The sequence below is a fragment of the Drosophila busckii genome, chromosome X (assembly GCF_011750605.1).
Source record: "Drosophila busckii strain San Diego stock center, stock number 13000-0081.31 chromosome X, ASM1175060v1, whole genome shotgun sequence".
In the NCBI taxonomy this organism is placed as follows: Eukaryota; Metazoa; Arthropoda; class Insecta; order Diptera; family Drosophilidae; genus Drosophila; species Drosophila busckii.
This window is the reverse complement of record NC_046608.1, coordinates 19611128-19629509: the sequence shown is the minus strand read 5'-3', so window position 1 is coordinate 19629509 and position 18382 is coordinate 19611128. Positions and strand designations below refer to the sequence as shown.

The following is an 18382-nucleotide window of genomic DNA, read 5'->3' as shown; positions in this document are numbered from 1 at the left end:
GATATACTTTTGTGTCTATTTTATTTAGTCGATCATTGATTATTTGGCGGCTTTTAAACTGTTATTTGTCTCTATTTTTTGAGGACTGCTGTCACTCCAGCGAAAATAAGCTACGGCCTTATTTTTCGGCGATGACTGGAGCATTAATGTCCACAACGAGGAGGGCAATAACTTCTTGGATAGGAAAAGAAAAAAACATGCACAAGCCATAATATTGCAAACTACTTTTTTCTAAACCCCCCCGCCCCTCTCTTCCCTCCGAACGCCACCCACCCCTCTCTCCCGCCCTCAGCTCACTTTGGACTTCTAATCTTCTCATTTGCTTGGCTTTGCTGACTTGTGTGCAACTTTTTGTTGCAAAATTGTCGCCTGCTTTACTTTGCCGACTCATAGTGGCTGCCACGCCCCCGCCTCCGCCTCCGCCCGCTGCCAGTTGCTATGGTCACATTATTTGCCTTTTAACGTTGAATGCCTCGAGTGGCCAAAAATGTCTGTCTGGACACACTTAGGCCAGCCAAGAGCCTCTCCAAAGGGCTGAGCATACTTTTGAGACAAATTTAATAAATCATAAATTGCAGACATGTCTTAGACACTTTTAATAAACGAAATTGTTGAATCGTAAGCTAAATAGTTACCAAGTTAACAGCACAGAATAATTATTTAAGCCTAGGCACAGTGGAGCTAAAGCTAAAGGCAGCTGATTTCAAACTAATATAATCTAATATATTTCAGTATGCATCAATTATAAACAAAGCTACCAAGTCTTATTTTAAATTAAATTTTTATAGCAGCGTGAATCAATTTTTTTTAAACTAACAAAACTAAACTAGTCAAAATTTATTTGCAACATTATTTATTGAATTCCAAGCCTAATTTAAAAAAACATAAGACAAAACGAGTACCAAAGCTTTAAAAATAAAAAATAAAATAGCAAAAAAATAGTTAGTTTATTAATTTTTAACTTAAAAAAATATAATAATATTATTTCATACCATCTACTTTAATAGTTAAAGTAATAATGAAATTTTGTTAATTTATATTTTTAGTTTTTATAACATATTTAATTTAAAATACAAAAAAAAAATTACCACAATATTATTTCATAGCCTCTTCTATAATAGTTAACGTCATAATGAATATTTGCTAATGTATAATTTTATATTATTAATCAATCAATTAATTAGTCTTTGGCTTAAAGTTTCGCATTAATTAATAAACTGCTGCTCGTATTCCCCATAGTCTTAGCCTGCTAAAAAAAAGGGACAACGCAACTTCAGCTAAAAGTGTAAAAAGAAGCTGCTGCTTAGAAGTAATGGGTGGGGTGGCAACCCTGGCCGGGTGTGGGTTATGGACTTTGTCTGGTTTTAAAGCAAAAACTTTTATCAGCATTACAAACTTTTGTTTTAGTTTATTGTCTGGCGAAAAGCAGAAAAAGTTTCACAACTTTTGCCTGCCCCCCTCGCACACCACGTCTAAGCTTGTTTACCAACACTGAAAACTGATTAAGTGCAGCTGTGGACTTGCAACAGACGCAACAAAGTATGCAACACGTCAACTTAGCGTGCAACACTTCAACAGACAAGTGACACTTTGCAACAAAATGCAGCAAGGCAGAAGCTTTTACATATATATAAAGTCTGATGATGAAGTGCTGGGGCATATGCCACGTATAATTTTGCAACAGATTTTCAATTTCGCAAGCTGCCAAAACATGCAGCAAATATTGACATTGATTCAAATGAGAAAATTCATGCGTTGCAGCAACGATCTGAGCAGCTTCAGGACTTGGCTTAAAGCTAAACGCTGTGCAGACATAGACGTGTGCGAAAGGGGGTTGGGGGGGTGCACACAATTTATATTTATGGAGTGTTGTCTAGAGTGGCTGCTGCTGCTGCTGTCGCTGCTGTTCACTATAAATAACAATGGAATCATGACGTCGAAATTAAACGTCGACAAAAACAGCGTGTGCCAGAGCAGACTCAACAGAGAGAGAGAGAGGGAGATAGAGAGTGGGAGTGGGGTGTGTGGACTGTGTGTTCGCTTAAGAAGTCAGAAAAGAAAAACGCAAAAGACGGCGCAGATTATACGTTCGTGTTCATGTAAATGCCCCCACAAGATGTTTCAGCCTGCCAGCCAAGTGGGCAGCACACTAAGAGTGCTAGAAAGAGAAAGAGCGAGTGCGCTAAAGTGCTGCTGCAACAAATTGTTGCCCCCACTCCGTTTGTCGCTACAGAACTTCCCGTTGTAAATGGCTGCAAAGCTAATGCGAATCAGGCTAATGCAAAGATAAGCAACTAATGCTACTTAAATCAGCCACTGTTATCAGAAGTCTATAAATTTAGCGCTGGGCTATAATTAAATAACTTAAGCATTATAAACTTTGAATTCAAAACGAAACGAAGCTGCAATGTATACAAAATATTCCTTTATGCTAAGGAACAATATCGAACTGGGGTGATTGTGATTAAGATGGATAAAGACAAAGAAGTAAGAGACAAAGAGGGTCGTCTGCATTGAATAGATTCCATATGCTTAATCTATCTTGTCCTTGTTACTACAAGTCTATCAAAAATAACTTCTTTGAATATTAACTTTTACCTTTTAACTCTCATAATTTTGTTCACTTTCCGATTGGTGGGGTGATTATTTAAGACCCTTCCCTTTAGCAGGGAATTTGTCAACCCGAGGGTCGTCTGAATTGAATAAATTCCATGTCACAAGTCTATCAATACTAACTTATATATATATTAAATTCAGAAACATCATGAGACGACATACTAAATTCTCATATAACTAAATTTTTATAAACAATATTCTTTTATTCATCATTGTTAATCATAAAAGAATATTTTGTATATCCTTTTATCTTTTATCTGTCACTTTTCGATTGGAGTGATTATGATTAATACAGACAAAGAAGTTTCACCCTGTCCTCACCTCTAGCAAGGAATTTGCCAAGCCGAGGGTCGTCTGCACTTTTCAAAGTGCATACAAAATTATTGCACAAATTCCATATTGTTAATCTATAGTTTTCTTCTCAGAATAGGGTTTATTCAACATAGAGTTCTTCTTATTACAAATCTAAAAATTTGCTCTGCAATCGACGCTTTCGGCTTTAATAAAATAACTTATTGCATTATTAACTTTTATTGAAAGAACGTTTTTAGAAATGAAATAAATACATCTCAATTAACTAAATTTTTTTAAATAATATATTCAATCATTAGTCATTAAAAATGAATATTTTGTTATACTTTTATCTTTTAACTGTCAACATAAAAGAATATTTCTTTATAGACATTTTTTTCACTTTTCTATTGGGGTGATTATGATTAATGCAAAGTTTAATTTCCCCCCACCCTAAACTCGTAGCAAGGAATTTGTCAACCCCAGGGTGCACTGAATAAAAATTAATTGAATTCCATTCCATATTTGTGCACATAAAAAATGCTTTGAAAAAATGTCATATTATTAATCTATAGCCTCTTCTTCTTTTTTGCTCTGGCAGCGCAGTGACTCATCTCATTGTCGTTAGTCATCTGCGCTCTCTTCTCTGCTTCTTTTATTTCAACTTTTCACCTACGCTTTGGAGCATGGAAATAATTGCCTGCAATTCATTGCTATTTTTATTTTTTTGCTCTTGAATTGCGTCTCTTGCGAAAATTTCCATCAAATTGATATTTAAATAGTTTTTGGTCTCGCTTGCCAGCTTTCCAGCTCTGTCTGTAGTCTGGAATTTCTTTTGCTCTCTCCCGGCAGCTGTTGCAACCCTTTTTGACCATAAACCAATTTGTGCGTCGTATTAGACGCTGCTCGGAGCTTACAGTTAATGCAAGCAGCTGTAATGTGCGAGATTTATGTTGGTGCGACTCCCCCCCGCACTCCCCACCAGACGTTAGTTGGGCGCTAGTTTGCTTTACTCTTTTTCTCTCACACTCTCTACTTCGTCGCTCTTCCATTTTATGGCCTGACAGCTTCAGCTGTGCCCACTTACATTTACTGCATTTGACAGTTGGCTCAATAAGTATGCGATTTAAAAAAAAAGTACAGTGGGTACATTTGCAAATAATTTAACAACAAAAATTTATAGTCAAGCATAAGCGACTATATAAGGCTCTGTACGAAAATTAAACCAAAATTCGATTTGCCAAATTTGTTTATTATTTTTATACATTATTTATCAATTAATATTGTTGCTTATTATTTTATTTTGCTCATTACTTAATTCTTGATAAAATTATTGGATATAAACATAAATTAATTTAATTAATAGAATTAATTTCTTTACATTTAATATTATAAGTATTTAATTTTATATATTTATTTAATGATTATTTTCATTATTTTATTTTGTGAATTAGCTTTAATTAAAATTACTTAAAAACTTTTTTATATCCATAAATTGCTCAATAACTTTTCGTAGAATTAATTTCAATTATTTCAAGGTGTCATTGTAGTTCAAGAAGTCGATAAAGTGATATGAACTTTATAAATAATATAAATTTGAAAACCTAAGGAAATTAATTCTACGAAAAGTTATAGAGCAATTTATGGATATATTAACTATATCTATATTAACTATTTTTTTAATAATTAAATTATAAATTTACATATTTTTACTCTTCTATCTTAACATAAAAATTATTAATTAAACCTAATCGACTCAGCTTGTTAACAATTAATTAAGTTAATATATAACTACATTTTTTTATATTGTTTAAAAATTGCTAATCAAATTTATTTGCTTTTATTTTTTAGGTGCGTGCTATGGAGCAGCGGCTAAGTGAATGGCCCAGGCCCCAGACACAGCAAGCACAGCAACCAGCACAGCATATTCAACAGAGCTCCGGCTCAGCATCCGTCTCCAGCTCCGTCTCCATCTCCGGCTCGAACCAACAGCAAGAGCAATCGGCTGCTGCTGCTGCCGCAACTGCTGCTGCCATTGCCAGCGTCTTGACAGGATCGAGCGGCGTGTGTAACGACGCTTCGGCGGCGGCTATAAGCTCATTGGAGATACAGGTGGAGGAGCAACGACAGCTGCGACTGCACGACGCGCGTCAGATCGAGGCGAAGGCGGCCAAGATCAAGGAGTGGGTGAACAACAAGCTGCGCGATCTCGAGGAGCAGAATCAGCTGCTGCGCGAGCAGAACATCAAGTGCAACCAACAGCTGGAGCTGCTCAAGAATCACATAGCCAATCAGTCGCAGCGCCACAGCATTGTTGGTCCAGTGCGCAATAGTCTGAGCCTGGATGTGCAGGATTTCTCGCACGGCACGCCGGAGACGCGACGACGCAGCGAGAGTCTCGATCCGCAGGAGATCATAAGCCGACCGCTCACCAGCTCCTATCCGCATCATCAGCATCGTCGCAATTTGTCCATGGAGCCGCAAGAGCTCGAGCGTAATCTGGTGGCCGCCGTCGATGGCTTAGCGCTGGCGCCGCTTAGCAGCATCAGCAGCAAGGCGGCCAGCCAAGTGGGCGGCGGCGGCGGCGCCAGCAGCAGCAGCAATGCGCGCCCCGATAGCTCCGATACGGATACGGCGCATGACTATGCCGAGATCTATACGCCCTCGTGCGAGAAGCTGCCGGCCTGGATGAAAAACAATCCTGGCGGCTTGACAGCCAGCAGCGGCGGCAATTCCGCCAGCACCACCACTACTACCAGTGAGCTGGGCGTGCCACGCCCACCCACACCGCCACTGCATCGCTTTCCCAGCTGGGAGGCCAAGATCTATCAGGTGGCCAACGATGGACTCGTCGGCACCAGCAGCACAGCCGAAAGCGCCGCCAGCAACGAAGCCACGCCAGATGAGCATCGCTCCAATACGCTCTCCAATGGACGCTCACGCCATGCGCATGGCCATGCTCATGGCCATGGCCATGGTCATGCCGCTGGACAGGATGGTCAGACGCCAGGCACTCCGCAGCCGCCGACGCGTCAGCAGCAAACTGCCAGCGGCGGCTTCTGTGATATTTCGGTTCCGGTCTATGCCACAGTCAAGGGACGCGCCTCACAGATTCGCTCCATGCCCTTTACGGGCGACTCCAGCGACGATTCGAGCGATGGCGAGGACAATGCCGTCATGCTCACCCACAATTCGCATAACTCCACCGCTAGCACCGACAACACGGAGACCTCCACCTCGGGCAGCGCCTCCAGTCCCTCGAAGAGCCTCAAGACCTCTTGCAGCCTGAGTCCAGCCAAGCGCAGTGGCTCCGAGTCACCCAAGAATGCTAAAACGCGTGGTATGTAAACCCAAATGCCCCCGGCCCCGCCCCCAGCTTTGCCCTTAGTCTGAATCCTCAGCACGTGGTAGCACCAAAGATGCAGCAGCTCAAACGTTAGACATCCATCCCTACACACTCCACACTAACCAACTAACTAATTAACTAACTTACACTTTCCTTGCTTCCAAAACTGTTAATAGCATTTTCTTTAACAAAGTAATTTAAAATCGTTTTAATAACATTATTTAAAGTTGTTTTGTTTTATCGTTAACTAACCCTTTAGTTTAAATTGTTTTATTAGCTATTTTTCTGCCTAAGAACTCATTTAAGATTTATAAAATTCAAATTAATTTGCGCTGATTAGTTTCTAATATACATATGCATATGTAATTTTTTGAAAAGAAAGCCTTCAGCCTTTTTTAATTTATAGCTCCAGTCAATCGTACGATCCACATAGAGCGACGCTCTCATTTAGTCGCAGCAGCATCTCGGAACGATCGAGAACGCATACGAACGAAAGCAGCGCTGCTCTCTCGCTGGCAAGCCGCTGCATGCGACGATCAGCGCTCTCTAAGTAACAATGCAGCCATGATACAATAATACAAGGTAGCGGACTGCGCTCTTCCTTTGAGTGTTTGGGTACTTAGCTTCATTCGCTCCCGCTCACACCGTATACAAAACGAAAACAGCGAGAGCGAGAAAGCAGCAAAAAGGAAGAAGAAGCTAAGTAACCTAAGAGCGCAGTCCGCTACCTTGTATTATTCTACCATGAATGCAGCGACGCCTCTAGCTCAGTTGCAGAAGCGCTGCTCTCTCGCTAGCTACTTGCTATTGACTGCGGCCCACGCTCCCTCAGCTGCTTGCGCTCTTAGCTTTGTTCTTGCACAAAGTGCGTACAAAACGCGCGCCTTAGAGCGCTCTCTAAGCAACAAAGCAGCGACGCAACTCTTTCAGTCGCAGCAGCCGCTGAGATCGAACGATACAAGCATAATACAATAATATAAGGTAACGGATTGTGCTCCTCGGTTCCTTATGCTTCTGCTTCCTTTTTGCTGCTTGCTTGCTCTCACTCTATTCGTTTTGAATCTATGTTCACCTCTAGCTCAGTCACAGATGCGCTGCTCTCTCGCTGGCAAGCAAGCATCGACTGCTGCTCACGCTCCCTGAGCTGCTTGCGCTCTTAGCTTTTGTTCGTGTACTTAGATCAAAGAAGGCATCGCCCGCATTAGAACGCTCTCTAAGCAACAAAACAGCGACGCATCACTTTCAGTCGCAGCAGCAACGCTAAGAGATCGAACGATACGAGCAGCGCTGCTTAAGCTCTCTGAGCTGCTTGCGCTCTTAGCTTCTGTTCTTGCGCTTAGATCAAAGTGTGTGAGGCTGGCGGGCAAACAAGCACGTAGGTCAGTTTCGTTTGGACTGTTGACGAGTAAACAAGCAAGTTAAGTGAGTGCGCGCAAAAATAATAATATTATGTGCAACTAAGCTGCAGCTTTAATTGTTTACATATTAATTACTTACTATATATACAGTATACAGCAATTGGTGAATAAGCATGCAGTGAACGAGCTGCCAGCATAATAACAATACCAATATTATTTAATTACATCAAATTTTAAACTCAATATAAATTGTTTATAAAAAAAAGGCAATGCACATTGCAAAACAATTTAGTTTTTGAAATCATTAAACTAAATGAAGCATAAACAATTTTTAGGAATTTTTTTTGTTGTGTTTGTAAACTATTTGAATTAATTTATTGTTTTAAATTGTATATATTATTGCTAACCCTTTAGTTTCGATTAAATGCTATATCGCTGACGTTTGCCAACTGTACTATATATTGCAGCCCTTATTAATTAAACTGTCAATGAACTAACTTTCTAACTAAACTAACTAAAATATATGGGTTACAAATTTTTTGCGCATCTATCGCTTTGTCCTCGCTCTCGCACCATCATTCAATTCAATTGCAAATAACCATAATTAACCCAAACAACAAACCAACAACCACCAACAGTCGCCAACATCAACAACATGCCAATAACCGATTCACCAACTCCCACTCGCCTAACTGTCTACACTCGAACACTCACTCCACAAACTCCACAACGACAACAACAACAGCAACAGCAACACTATTATCATCATACATTGCCAACAACCCAGAGCACGTTAACATGCCCCCAAGCACGCCCATGCCCTCGCCCTCGCCCTCGCCCCGACATGCGTGGCACAGTAATTTCAGATCTTTCATTTGAATCAGGCCTCTCCGATGATTACGCACTGCCGCCAGACGCCGTCTCGGAGACGACATGCATGGACGCCTCGATGCCATCGCTGCTGATGCGTCAATCGTACGTTGATTCGCCCAGCAAGAAGCTGGAATCGCTCGAAAAGGTTTGTGCCCATAAATTAGCATTTATTATAAATAATTTCTTATGTGCTTCTGTTAGATGGGCCATCTGGCCAAGCTGGGCGGCAAGCTAAAGACCTGGCGCAAGCGCTGGTTTGTTTTAAAGAATGGCCAACTGAACTATTGGAAATGTCAGCACGATGCAGCGCAGCGCAAGCCGCAGGGGCAGATTTTATTGGATGAGGCATGCCGCATTAATCGCGCTGAAGGCGCCTCCACATTCGAAATCGATACAGGCAAGAAAGTTTACTATCTAACCGCCGATTCACATGCCACCATGGATGATTGGATACGCGTGCTCCAAAACGTGCAACGTCGCAATGCCACCAAGCTGCTGCTCAGTCGCGATGATCAAAAGCCCACGGTGCAGGGCTGGGTAACCAAAGTGAAGAATGGTCATGCCAAGAAATGCTGGTGCGTGCTGCTGGGCAAAATGTTTCTCTACTTCAAAGCGCCAGCTGAAACGGTAAGTGGCCCAGGCACAACTCCTAACTCAAACTCAAACTCAATTTTAAACGACTTTGCACAGAATCCTTTGGGACAAATAAATATGCGCGATGCGCGCGTTGAGGAAGTCGAACATGTCTCGGACTCGGACTCTGAGGAGCGCGAGGAAGCCGGACAGGATGGTCAGGCGCGTTTAACTGTCGCCATTTATCCAGCACATCAGGGTCCCACGTATTTGATACTAGCCGGCAAGCCAGAGCGCGATAATTGGCTATATCATCTAACTGTCGTATCGGGTGGCGGTCCAAGTGCTGGCACGCAGTACGAGCAGCTGGTGCAGAAGCTCATGGAGACCGACGGTGATCCAAGTAAATATCGCAGTCTTTACTTATTTAGATTAAAGCTATAGCTCGACTCTAAATAGCATTCAATTCAATCTATAATAAAAGCAAACTCGACTAAAGCTGTAGCTCGAGCCCTGAAGCTAAATTAAGTCAAAGCTGATAAATATAAATCTCTATATATATATCTCAAACATATATCAAAGCTAAAGCTCAAAGCCTTAAGCTGGAATCTATAAATTATAAAAATCAAACTGTTTAAATCTAATCGAGAACTTTAGCTAGCAGCTATTATTAAATTCAAATCAATCAAGCAATCAGTTCAAATCTGTTATAATCTTTGCTTATAGATAAATAGAAATCTATATTAATATTATTATATCAAAGCTATTACTCAAGAGTTAAGGAGACTAGGATATATATTAAAGTCTGTTCTTATAGATAAATATAAATCTCTTTATTATAAGTTTCTATGCAATATTAAATCTATATACAAACTGGACTAAAGCTCTATAGCTTAACCTATATATAAATATTAAATTCAAATTGATAATCGAATCTAATATTTTATTATAGATAAATATAAATGAATTAACATAGCTCGAGGCCTTAAATTTGCAGCTTAATGAAATTCAAATGAATCAAATCAAATTGTATATTCCAGATAATTATAAATCGCTTTTATTATTTATTTTTTATGTTTCCATGCCATTTTAAATGCAATTACAAACTATATTAAAGCTATAGCTAAGGTGTCGAGTTAGCAACTATTATTAAATTCATATTGCTCAAATCTAATCTTAATTATTTTCGCTACAATATTCAAATTGATCAAAGGTGTTTTAATCTTTTATTATAAATTTCTATAAATTTATTAGATGCTGCTACGAACTATATCAAAGCTATAGAGCGATGACTTAAGCTAGCAACTAAATTAAATGCAAATGCATTAAATCTTAGCTAATCTTTGATTATAGATAAATATAAATATCAAAATATTAAATATACACATACATAGCAGAGCTAAAGCTTAAGCTAGCATCTAAATTGTATACAAATCTGAAGAATCTAATCCAATCTTTTTCAATGCTAGATTGCGTGCTCTGGCGTCATCCGATACTGCTGCATACCAAAGATACAATTAGTGCACCCCTCTCGTCCTTGCATACGGAGGCGATGCAGCCGGAGGCCATTAAACTATTCAAGGTAACAAGTTAGACCAGTTGCATTTGATGTTCATTAACTCTAATCCTCTGATCTTACTTGATACAGAGCATACAACTTTTTATGTCTGTGGCTGTCAATCAGCCTGGCATCGATTATCATGTGGTGCTGGCGCAGAATGCGTTGCAGCAATGTCTGGACATGCCGGAACTGCAAACGGAAATGATTTGCATATTGATTAAGCAAACGTCCCGACATCTGGGCCAAAAGCTAAGTGTCGGCGTCCAGGTAAACAAGAAGCTGGGCAAGCAAACGCGCGTAAGTTTTTTGTTTTTTGAGTTGCAATGCTTCTTCTTCTAAATGTAACCCTTTAGTTGTAACCCCCCAACCCCAACCCAAACCCAACTAACACTTTCAAACTTCTCATTACAATTGCAATGTATGTGAATTAATAAATGTTACACCCAATCAAAACTTTTCGAACAGCTTCAGATACTTGTAGGTATCGTATAACAGTTCCTAGAATGGAGCTTACTTCATTTCTGTATTCAAAACTCGCAGCTCTGCTTCAAATTTAAAGCTTACAAACGCTTTTATATTCAACATAACCTATAAATAATCAATTTGCATGTAAACTCTTGTTGTCTATTTAAGCTTTAAATGTTTGTTACTTAGATTTGCAATTTTTATTTGTAGTCATATAAAAAAAAGACAATATATTTCCCCCATAACTGTCATACTGTCATACACTGAAACACACACACACACACATGTTTCAAAACTAATTGTGTTCAAAGTAATTGCTGTAAATTTAGCGCTGCAGCTGTTAAACTATCGTTACATGCGATAGTTTAATTTCGTGCTGCATAAACAGCTTATATCGATGCTATCGATAACATTATTTGAAACAAAATAAACGCTTAGGTATGTTATATACAAATCAAGACTCACATACATATGTATATATGATATATACACACACACACACGCATAAAATTGTTGTTAAACTTTAGCGTTTTCTAACTTGTTATTCTATACTTTGTTTTGCTGCTGACTTTTCTCTTTCTGTGTGAATCAACTTGTGTCTTTTTTACGTTAAGTGTTACGCATTTTTATATTTACTCATTTAACAAAAACAAAAAAACTTTTGCGCTTTTTTAAATGTGTTAGCAAAACAAAAAAAAAAAAAACAAGAAATTTTTGATCAGCTCAAAATGCTTTTCGCCTTTTCTTCTATTCCGTTTTTCATTTTGTTGTCTGCTCAAATTCAAAAACCCAAATCTCTACCCAACGTTAACCAACACTGAACGTAACTGTACCTGAACCGCGACGTGAACAATTTACAGCAACTACTCTTGTGCGCCACCCAAAGCCTATTCACATGTGATACCCAACAGGCTGGCCAAGCTCACGCCAACGGCAGCTCGCCCACATCGATTCAGGTATGCGGGGGAAATGATCTTGTCTTTGATGTTGGTATTGATGAATTGATTGATTGACAAACTGTTATAAATTGCAAACTTGTATTGTAAATTGCCAATTTGCTTTCAGTTCTTTTATTGTAAAAACGCTTTGAAACGTACGAAAAACTGTTATACTAACCCCCCTAAAAAACTAAACATAAACTTGTCATAACTGTTATACATTTTTATTATAATCGTTTACAGGCGCCACTAACCACGCCCATCATTGACTGCAAGTCCAATCCGCCCGCCTACAGCTTCGTTCAGGGCTGGCAACTGCTCGCCCTGGCTGTTTCGCTCTTCGTGCCCAAGTCCAGTCGCCTGCTCTGGTACCTCAAGCTCCATCTCTCTCGCAATGCGGACACCAAAACCGAGACAGGCAAATACGCCGCCTACTGCGAACGCGCCCTGGAGCGCACGCTCAAGAACGGCGGACGCGAAACGAAGCCATCGCGCATGGAAGTGCTCTCCATTCTTCTCAAGAATCCCTATCATCACTCCTTGCCACACGCCATACCCGTGCACATGATGAACGCCACCTATCAGGTAAGTCCCCAGTCAATAGACGAACAGAGCAATCAGGTTAGGGATGCAAAAATTTTAATTATTTTGTAAATTAATTACATTTTATTTTTGGAGCTTAATAAGAATTACATAAAAATATATTTTTCACTTATAATTTGTATAACTATTGAAATTACAATTACAATTATTAAATACTTAAAGATACTTCACTTATTTCCATTTATAATTTTAGTAATACAATTTTCACAATATTTTAATTTTTGCAAGTAATTTTTAATAAATTCTTATTAAATACCTAAAGATATTTCACTTACAATGACATTTATAATTTTATAATATAAATTTATGCAGTATTTACTTAAATACAATATTTTAATTTTTGGTTGTAATATCTTATTAATTCTTATTAAATACTTAATAAATTTCACTTACAACTCTTACTTACACTTATAATTTTTAATACAAATTTATGCAATATTTATTTAAATACAATATTTTCATTTTTGCAAGTAATTTCTTATAAAATAGTTAAAGCTATTTCACTTACATCATTTATAATATATAAATACAAATTTAAAAATTATTATAAAAATTGAAATGCAATTTTTATTTTTAAATGAAAGATTGAAAAATATTAAAAAGTAATTCTTATAATTAAAATTGTGCAATAGTTTGCATTTTTCATTGAATATTTTCGATTTGTATAAAAAAAAGTTGAAACATAATTTAATTTGCTACATTAACAATAAAAATTGTAAGCTAATTAATATATTTATTTAAAGTCAACTATGAACAGTCGATGATAAAAGAAAAGAATAACATAAAATACTTAAAATTATATTTAAAAGTTAAAATTTATTATTAATTTTAATTGATTGCTCTTTCGTCTATTTAATTTTATTGCGTCGCTTGAATTTTGGAAACTCATCTCTTGACACATTGCAGGTGGTGAGCTTTGATGGGTCGACAACGATTGAGGAGTTCCAGAGCACGCTGGCGCAGGAGCTGGGCACACGCGACGCCAGCAATGGCTTCTGCCTGTTCAGCGATGATCCGATTGAAAAGGATTTGGAGCACTATTTGGAGCCGCTGGCCAAGCTGTGCGATGTCATAAGCAAATGGGAGACGGCGCTGCGTGAAAAGGGCTCCGGCAAGTTTGAGAACTCACGTGTCATACAGCTGAGCTACAAGAATCGCCTGTACTGGAAGCACACGATCAAATGCGAGACGGACAAGGAGCGACTGCTGCTGTGCTATCAAACGAATGCGCAGATAGTGCAGGGACGCTTTCCGCTGTCGCGTGAGCTGGCGCTGGAGCTGGCGTCGCTAATGTCGCAAATCGATTTGGGCGACTATACGCTGGAGAAGTCACGCGATGTGGGCCTCAAAGCGTTGGATAAGTTTTATCCTTATCGCTATCGCGATGCGCTAAGCAGCGAGCAGCTGAAGGATGTGCAGGAGCTGCTGGTGGCCAAGTGGACGCTGTTGAAGGGACGCTCGACGCTCGACTGTGTGCGCATCTATTTGACCTGCTGTCGCAAGTGGCCGTACTTTGGCGCTTGCCTGTTCCAGGCCAAGCCGCGTCACTGCGAGCCGCAGGCCAGCAGCACGCCCGTCGCCTGGCTGGCCGTAGCCGAGGATGCGCTCAATGTGCTGGAGCTGAGCACAATGGCGCCCATTGCACGCTATCCGTACAGCACAGTGATGACATTCGGTGGCTGCCAGGATGACTTTATGCTCGTGGTGGCGCACGATGAGCACGCGCTGCTGCTGAGCCCAGTGAGCGAGCAGAAGCTGCTGTTTGCCATGAGCAAACCCAAGATTTTAGAGATTACGCTGCTTATAGCGGACTATATGAATGCGTTGGGTCACACTGTGCCGGGCACGCCGCAAATGAATTCGCTAACGCGCAACGGTTCGCATCGCTCGCTGCGCACATCAGCGCGTCAAACTGCAGGCGCAGCGACAAGTGGCGCCACTGGCTTCTCCACCAATGCCAACACTACGGCGCATAATACGCTCAATTCGCATGCAACGCATACGCTGCAGTCCAATCACTCACACACGCTCAGCAGCTCGCATCATGGCGCTGGCGTCGCAGCTGGCGGCAGTCATCACAGCACATTGAACTCCACGCATCAGCAGCAGCAGCAGCATCATGCGCATCCGCATCAGCCGGATATACTCAAGAGCACACCAGATCATCAGCGCATTAAATAAAACACACACACACATACACAAGTTACACACACATAGCTCTACTATGATATAAGCGTTACTCAAGCATATGGCGTAGCTTATGCTCAGGTATTGTACTCAACTCTATGCACTAACTATAACTATAACCCTCTTGATTCTAAGCTAAGCCACACAACTTACTTTTGTTTATGTTCTAGCCTAAGTTTGTTGTCCATGTGTCCATGTGTCCATGTGTGTGTGTGTGTTAACTTAACTTGTCTTGTCTACTTATAATCGTATATACCAAAAAGTAATCAACAAATTGAGGAATTGTGATAGTTAAAATTGTGAATTGCTTTTAATTGCTTTGTCATGAATCTCATTAATGTCCCTCCATGCTCAAGAACTGCCTTTTGGAACCAAGAGAATCAATAAGCCAATAACAAATTTTCAAATTCGACAAAATGCGCGCAACTCAAGTCACATTCATATTCATTATATAGTGTATATAGTACAATCTTATAAAATATTTGCTAACTTTTAGTATTTCAGCATTACTTTCTTGAATTTCTTGAAATTATTTGCTATTGGATATGTAAATTACCAGTTAATAGTGTTCAGCTGAATATTTGTCAACACGATTAATATTCAATAATTTTATGCACATTTGCCAAGTAATAAATATAAAGTGCTCCAGCGCTCATTCGTCAATATTTTGACTGTTCTATAATTTTATGACTATATTTCCAAGCTCTGCACTTTAACGAGATTGTACTGTATGTTCTAATTTTTAGCTAGTGCTAAATTAAATTGAAAACAAATTTCTTAGCATTTTTTGCACACATTGTCCAAAATAGTTGTAAAGCGAATTATATATTCAAATTACTACAAATTTATTGAAATTGCCAACCGAACACAGCCAGAGCTTTTTTTAGTGACAACAACAACATAAAAATAATGAAAAATAAATAGCAACTGCTTTTGCTATTGAGAGCAAAGTTTAGATACGAAGCATAGATGCAAGCCAATGAACAAATATTTAGAGAGAGACACACACTCAAAGAAATTAATGATAAAAATAAAATTTACAACAGTACCATAGCAATTCACTCTAATATGTAGGCCATTGTTTTTTTTTTTTTGTAATTGTAGTATTTTTTTTTTGTCAAAAACTTGATTTTGAAATCTTTATGTTGTTAACAAAGCAAAGTACATACATACATATTATAAAAAATTTATATAAAAATATATATATATATTTAACAAATTGAAAATTATACAAGGATTATATAACAATGAATGTGAATGAATAACATTGCATATTTTTTTCCTAATTGTAAAAATTTGATATTAAAAACATTTATACGCAACATAGAAATGAAAGCGGCATTCAACTAAATATATATGACTATATACTACCAAACCAATTGATTCATAAAAACTGCAAACAAGTTGTTTCAATTAAGTGGTGAACTTTTTTAAGGTTTTTTTTGTATAAATTGCCTAAATTTGTTTATTTTGATTTTTCAATTTAGTTACATAGCCATCATTATTATTATCTTCATTAATTTGTTATCATTTTTGTTTACAATTTCATTTCGATTTCGTCAGGCAGCAATATCAACATAGCGCTGTCAAATTATCGATATTATCGATAGCATGCAACAAAATGCTGCAGCTACTCACAACAGGTAAGCTTATAAAAATATTTTAATTTGTAATTAGAAATTTGCAGCACAATATTTAATTTTTAACTGCTCTCAGTTTTCATTTCGAGCTACTAAAGGTACATAATATTTCGCTTAAAAATCTATATAAATTATACCAAAAAAAAAAAACATATTTAATGGAAATCTTCATAAGACAAGCAGCGTAATCCGAAACACTATCGATAGTTTGACAGCTCTCTATTGAATAGTTGCAACTATAGTTGAATAAATACATAAACCACAACGTTATGGACTTTGGATTGTAATAAATTTGTCTTTTTACTAACTATTGTGTGTGCTGTTGTTGTTTGTTTGTATATGTGTATATGTGTGTGTGGAAATGGATACCCATAACTGGGGGTCATAGTTAAGCAAGCGCCTGCTTGTCGTTGTTACATTTTTGTTTACTATATGTATATAAAATATATGTTTTTGGCCTTTGGTAGCTTTGTCTGCAATGCGTCTATGACGCGATTAACAACAACCACAGCAACAACATTTGACCAATGATTATTGTATAATTACAATTACTAGCAACTAATGTACAATATACATATACAAATACATTCATACACACATATGCATATTACAGGACCCAAAAGTAAACTATAAAAACAAGGAATATAGTGCCCACAGCCGCCGCTTTCACATACATCGATTTGCGATTCAACAATTTGGCATCCTTTTTATACTTTTGCGACATCATCGATAGATTCTGTGTCTTTGTATCCAGCTCTGCAAACGTATGGCGGTATGTTAAATGATCTTAGTAAAGAGAATTGTTTATTGCTACACTCACCCGCCAAGACTGTGCCACGTTGCAGCACATCGTCTATATTTTGCACCATAATGCGTTGCACGTCCTGCAGCTGTGTGTTGATGTTGTTAATGTTGCGTCTGCGATCTGTAAGTTGCTTTTTCGCCTTCTGTATGTACACATCGAATTCGATAAAGGCGTAGGGGCGTGTCACTGAGTTAACGCGTCTGCCATAGGTTGTGTGGAAGCCTTGCGCTAAATCCTCCAGATAGTTAAACGCCAAACGTTTCGAATACATTTTATCCACCATCACCAAGTAGCAAACGTCGTTCTCAATCAGATAGCTAAAGTTATGAACAGCTGAGTTATGAACTATGCACCAGAACAGGTCACTTACTGAAATAGATATGGTCCGGTCTCAATGCTGCTGCGTGCCGGCGAGTTGGTGCCCAGCTTGCGAAACAGCATTTTCGCCTGATTTTGATAGTCCAAGATGCTGCGACCGCTCTGTGCATGTGTGGAAAGTGAAAGTTATGCATTAATATGTATTAGTAGCTACGTGTAAGCGTCTGTGTGCTGACCTGTTCATCTTCCTGCATTGTGCCCACCAGTGGAAGGCCATCAATGACACGGGCAATCATCGTTAGCAACGCCATGGTTTGGTTTCTTCTTTTATACGCGTGTGTTGCAACTGTTGGACTGTGGCCACGGCTAGCTTTCCCACTTAACTTATTGTTGTTGCCGTGGCCGCAATTGCTCTCTCCTTAGCGTCTACCGTTAGACCTGTTGTTATTGCTGCTGCTGCTCCTGCTGCTATTTTTTGTAATTTCGAAATTGCTTACAATGTGCAATGTTGCCTTTGTTTCTGCTGCTGCTGCTGGCTATTCGTCTATGCACATTGCCCGCTTAATTTATGAAATTATTAGATTGTAAAGTGTTTTTGTGTTTGTGTGTTGAAACACGTCAGCTAGAGTTGAACCTATTCGAGCTCACTCGTTACTTGTCACGAGTAGTCTGCTATCGATAGCGCTTGCGATAGCTTGCGCACTGGCTAACAGTGTGCTGTAGCACAATAATTATGCTGGATAATACTCGTCAATTTGCGGTTTTATGCTGTGCTATTGCTGCCCACTCGCACTTATTACAATTGAGT

At 38.9% G+C, this 18382-nt stretch overlaps 2 protein-coding genes across 10 annotated transcripts in view; one reads left to right on the top strand and one right to left on the bottom strand.

Moving 5' to 3' along the window:
* Positions 1 to 15886, top strand: part of LOC108606493 (CG43867) — a 101453-nt gene extending 85567 nt beyond the window's left edge. For 4 of the 9 annotated variants that reach the window (XM_017996641.1, XM_017996640.2, XM_017996642.2 and 1 more), the window contains 9 exons: positions 4759 to 6247; positions 8250 to 8629; positions 8686 to 9111; positions 9175 to 9460; positions 10527 to 10639; positions 10706 to 10915; positions 11944 to 12039; positions 12265 to 12606; positions 13531 to 15886. In XM_017996641.1, the coding sequence (XP_017852130.1) occupies positions 4759 to 6247; positions 8250 to 8629; positions 8686 to 9111; positions 9175 to 9460; positions 10527 to 10639; positions 10706 to 10915; positions 11944 to 12039; positions 12265 to 12606; positions 13531 to 14805 (4617 nt within the window). In that variant the 3' untranslated portion in view covers positions 14806 to 15886. The remainder of the gene's footprint in view (positions 1 to 4758; positions 6248 to 8249; positions 8630 to 8685; positions 9112 to 9174; positions 9461 to 10526; positions 10640 to 10705; positions 10916 to 11943; positions 12040 to 12264; positions 12607 to 13530) is intronic. The other 5 variants (XM_017996643.2, XM_017996646.2, XM_017996645.2 and 2 more) reach the window with 5 other exon arrangements.
* A 400-nt stretch (positions 15887 to 16286) lies between these two features.
* On the bottom strand, positions 16287 to 18207 carry LOC108605726 (vesicle-trafficking protein SEC22b). The gene is made up of 4 exons (XM_017995518.2): positions 17811 to 18207; positions 17627 to 17736; positions 17272 to 17573; positions 16287 to 17207 (listed from the first exon to the last, which is right to left on the bottom strand). The coding sequence occupies exons 1-4, from the start codon at positions 17883 to 17885 to the stop codon at positions 17059 to 17061; spliced, it is 636 nt and encodes a 211-aa protein (XP_017851007.1). The 5' UTR covers positions 17886 to 18207; the 3' UTR covers positions 16287 to 17058.
* Between the last annotated feature and the right edge of the window lie 175 nt (positions 18208 to 18382).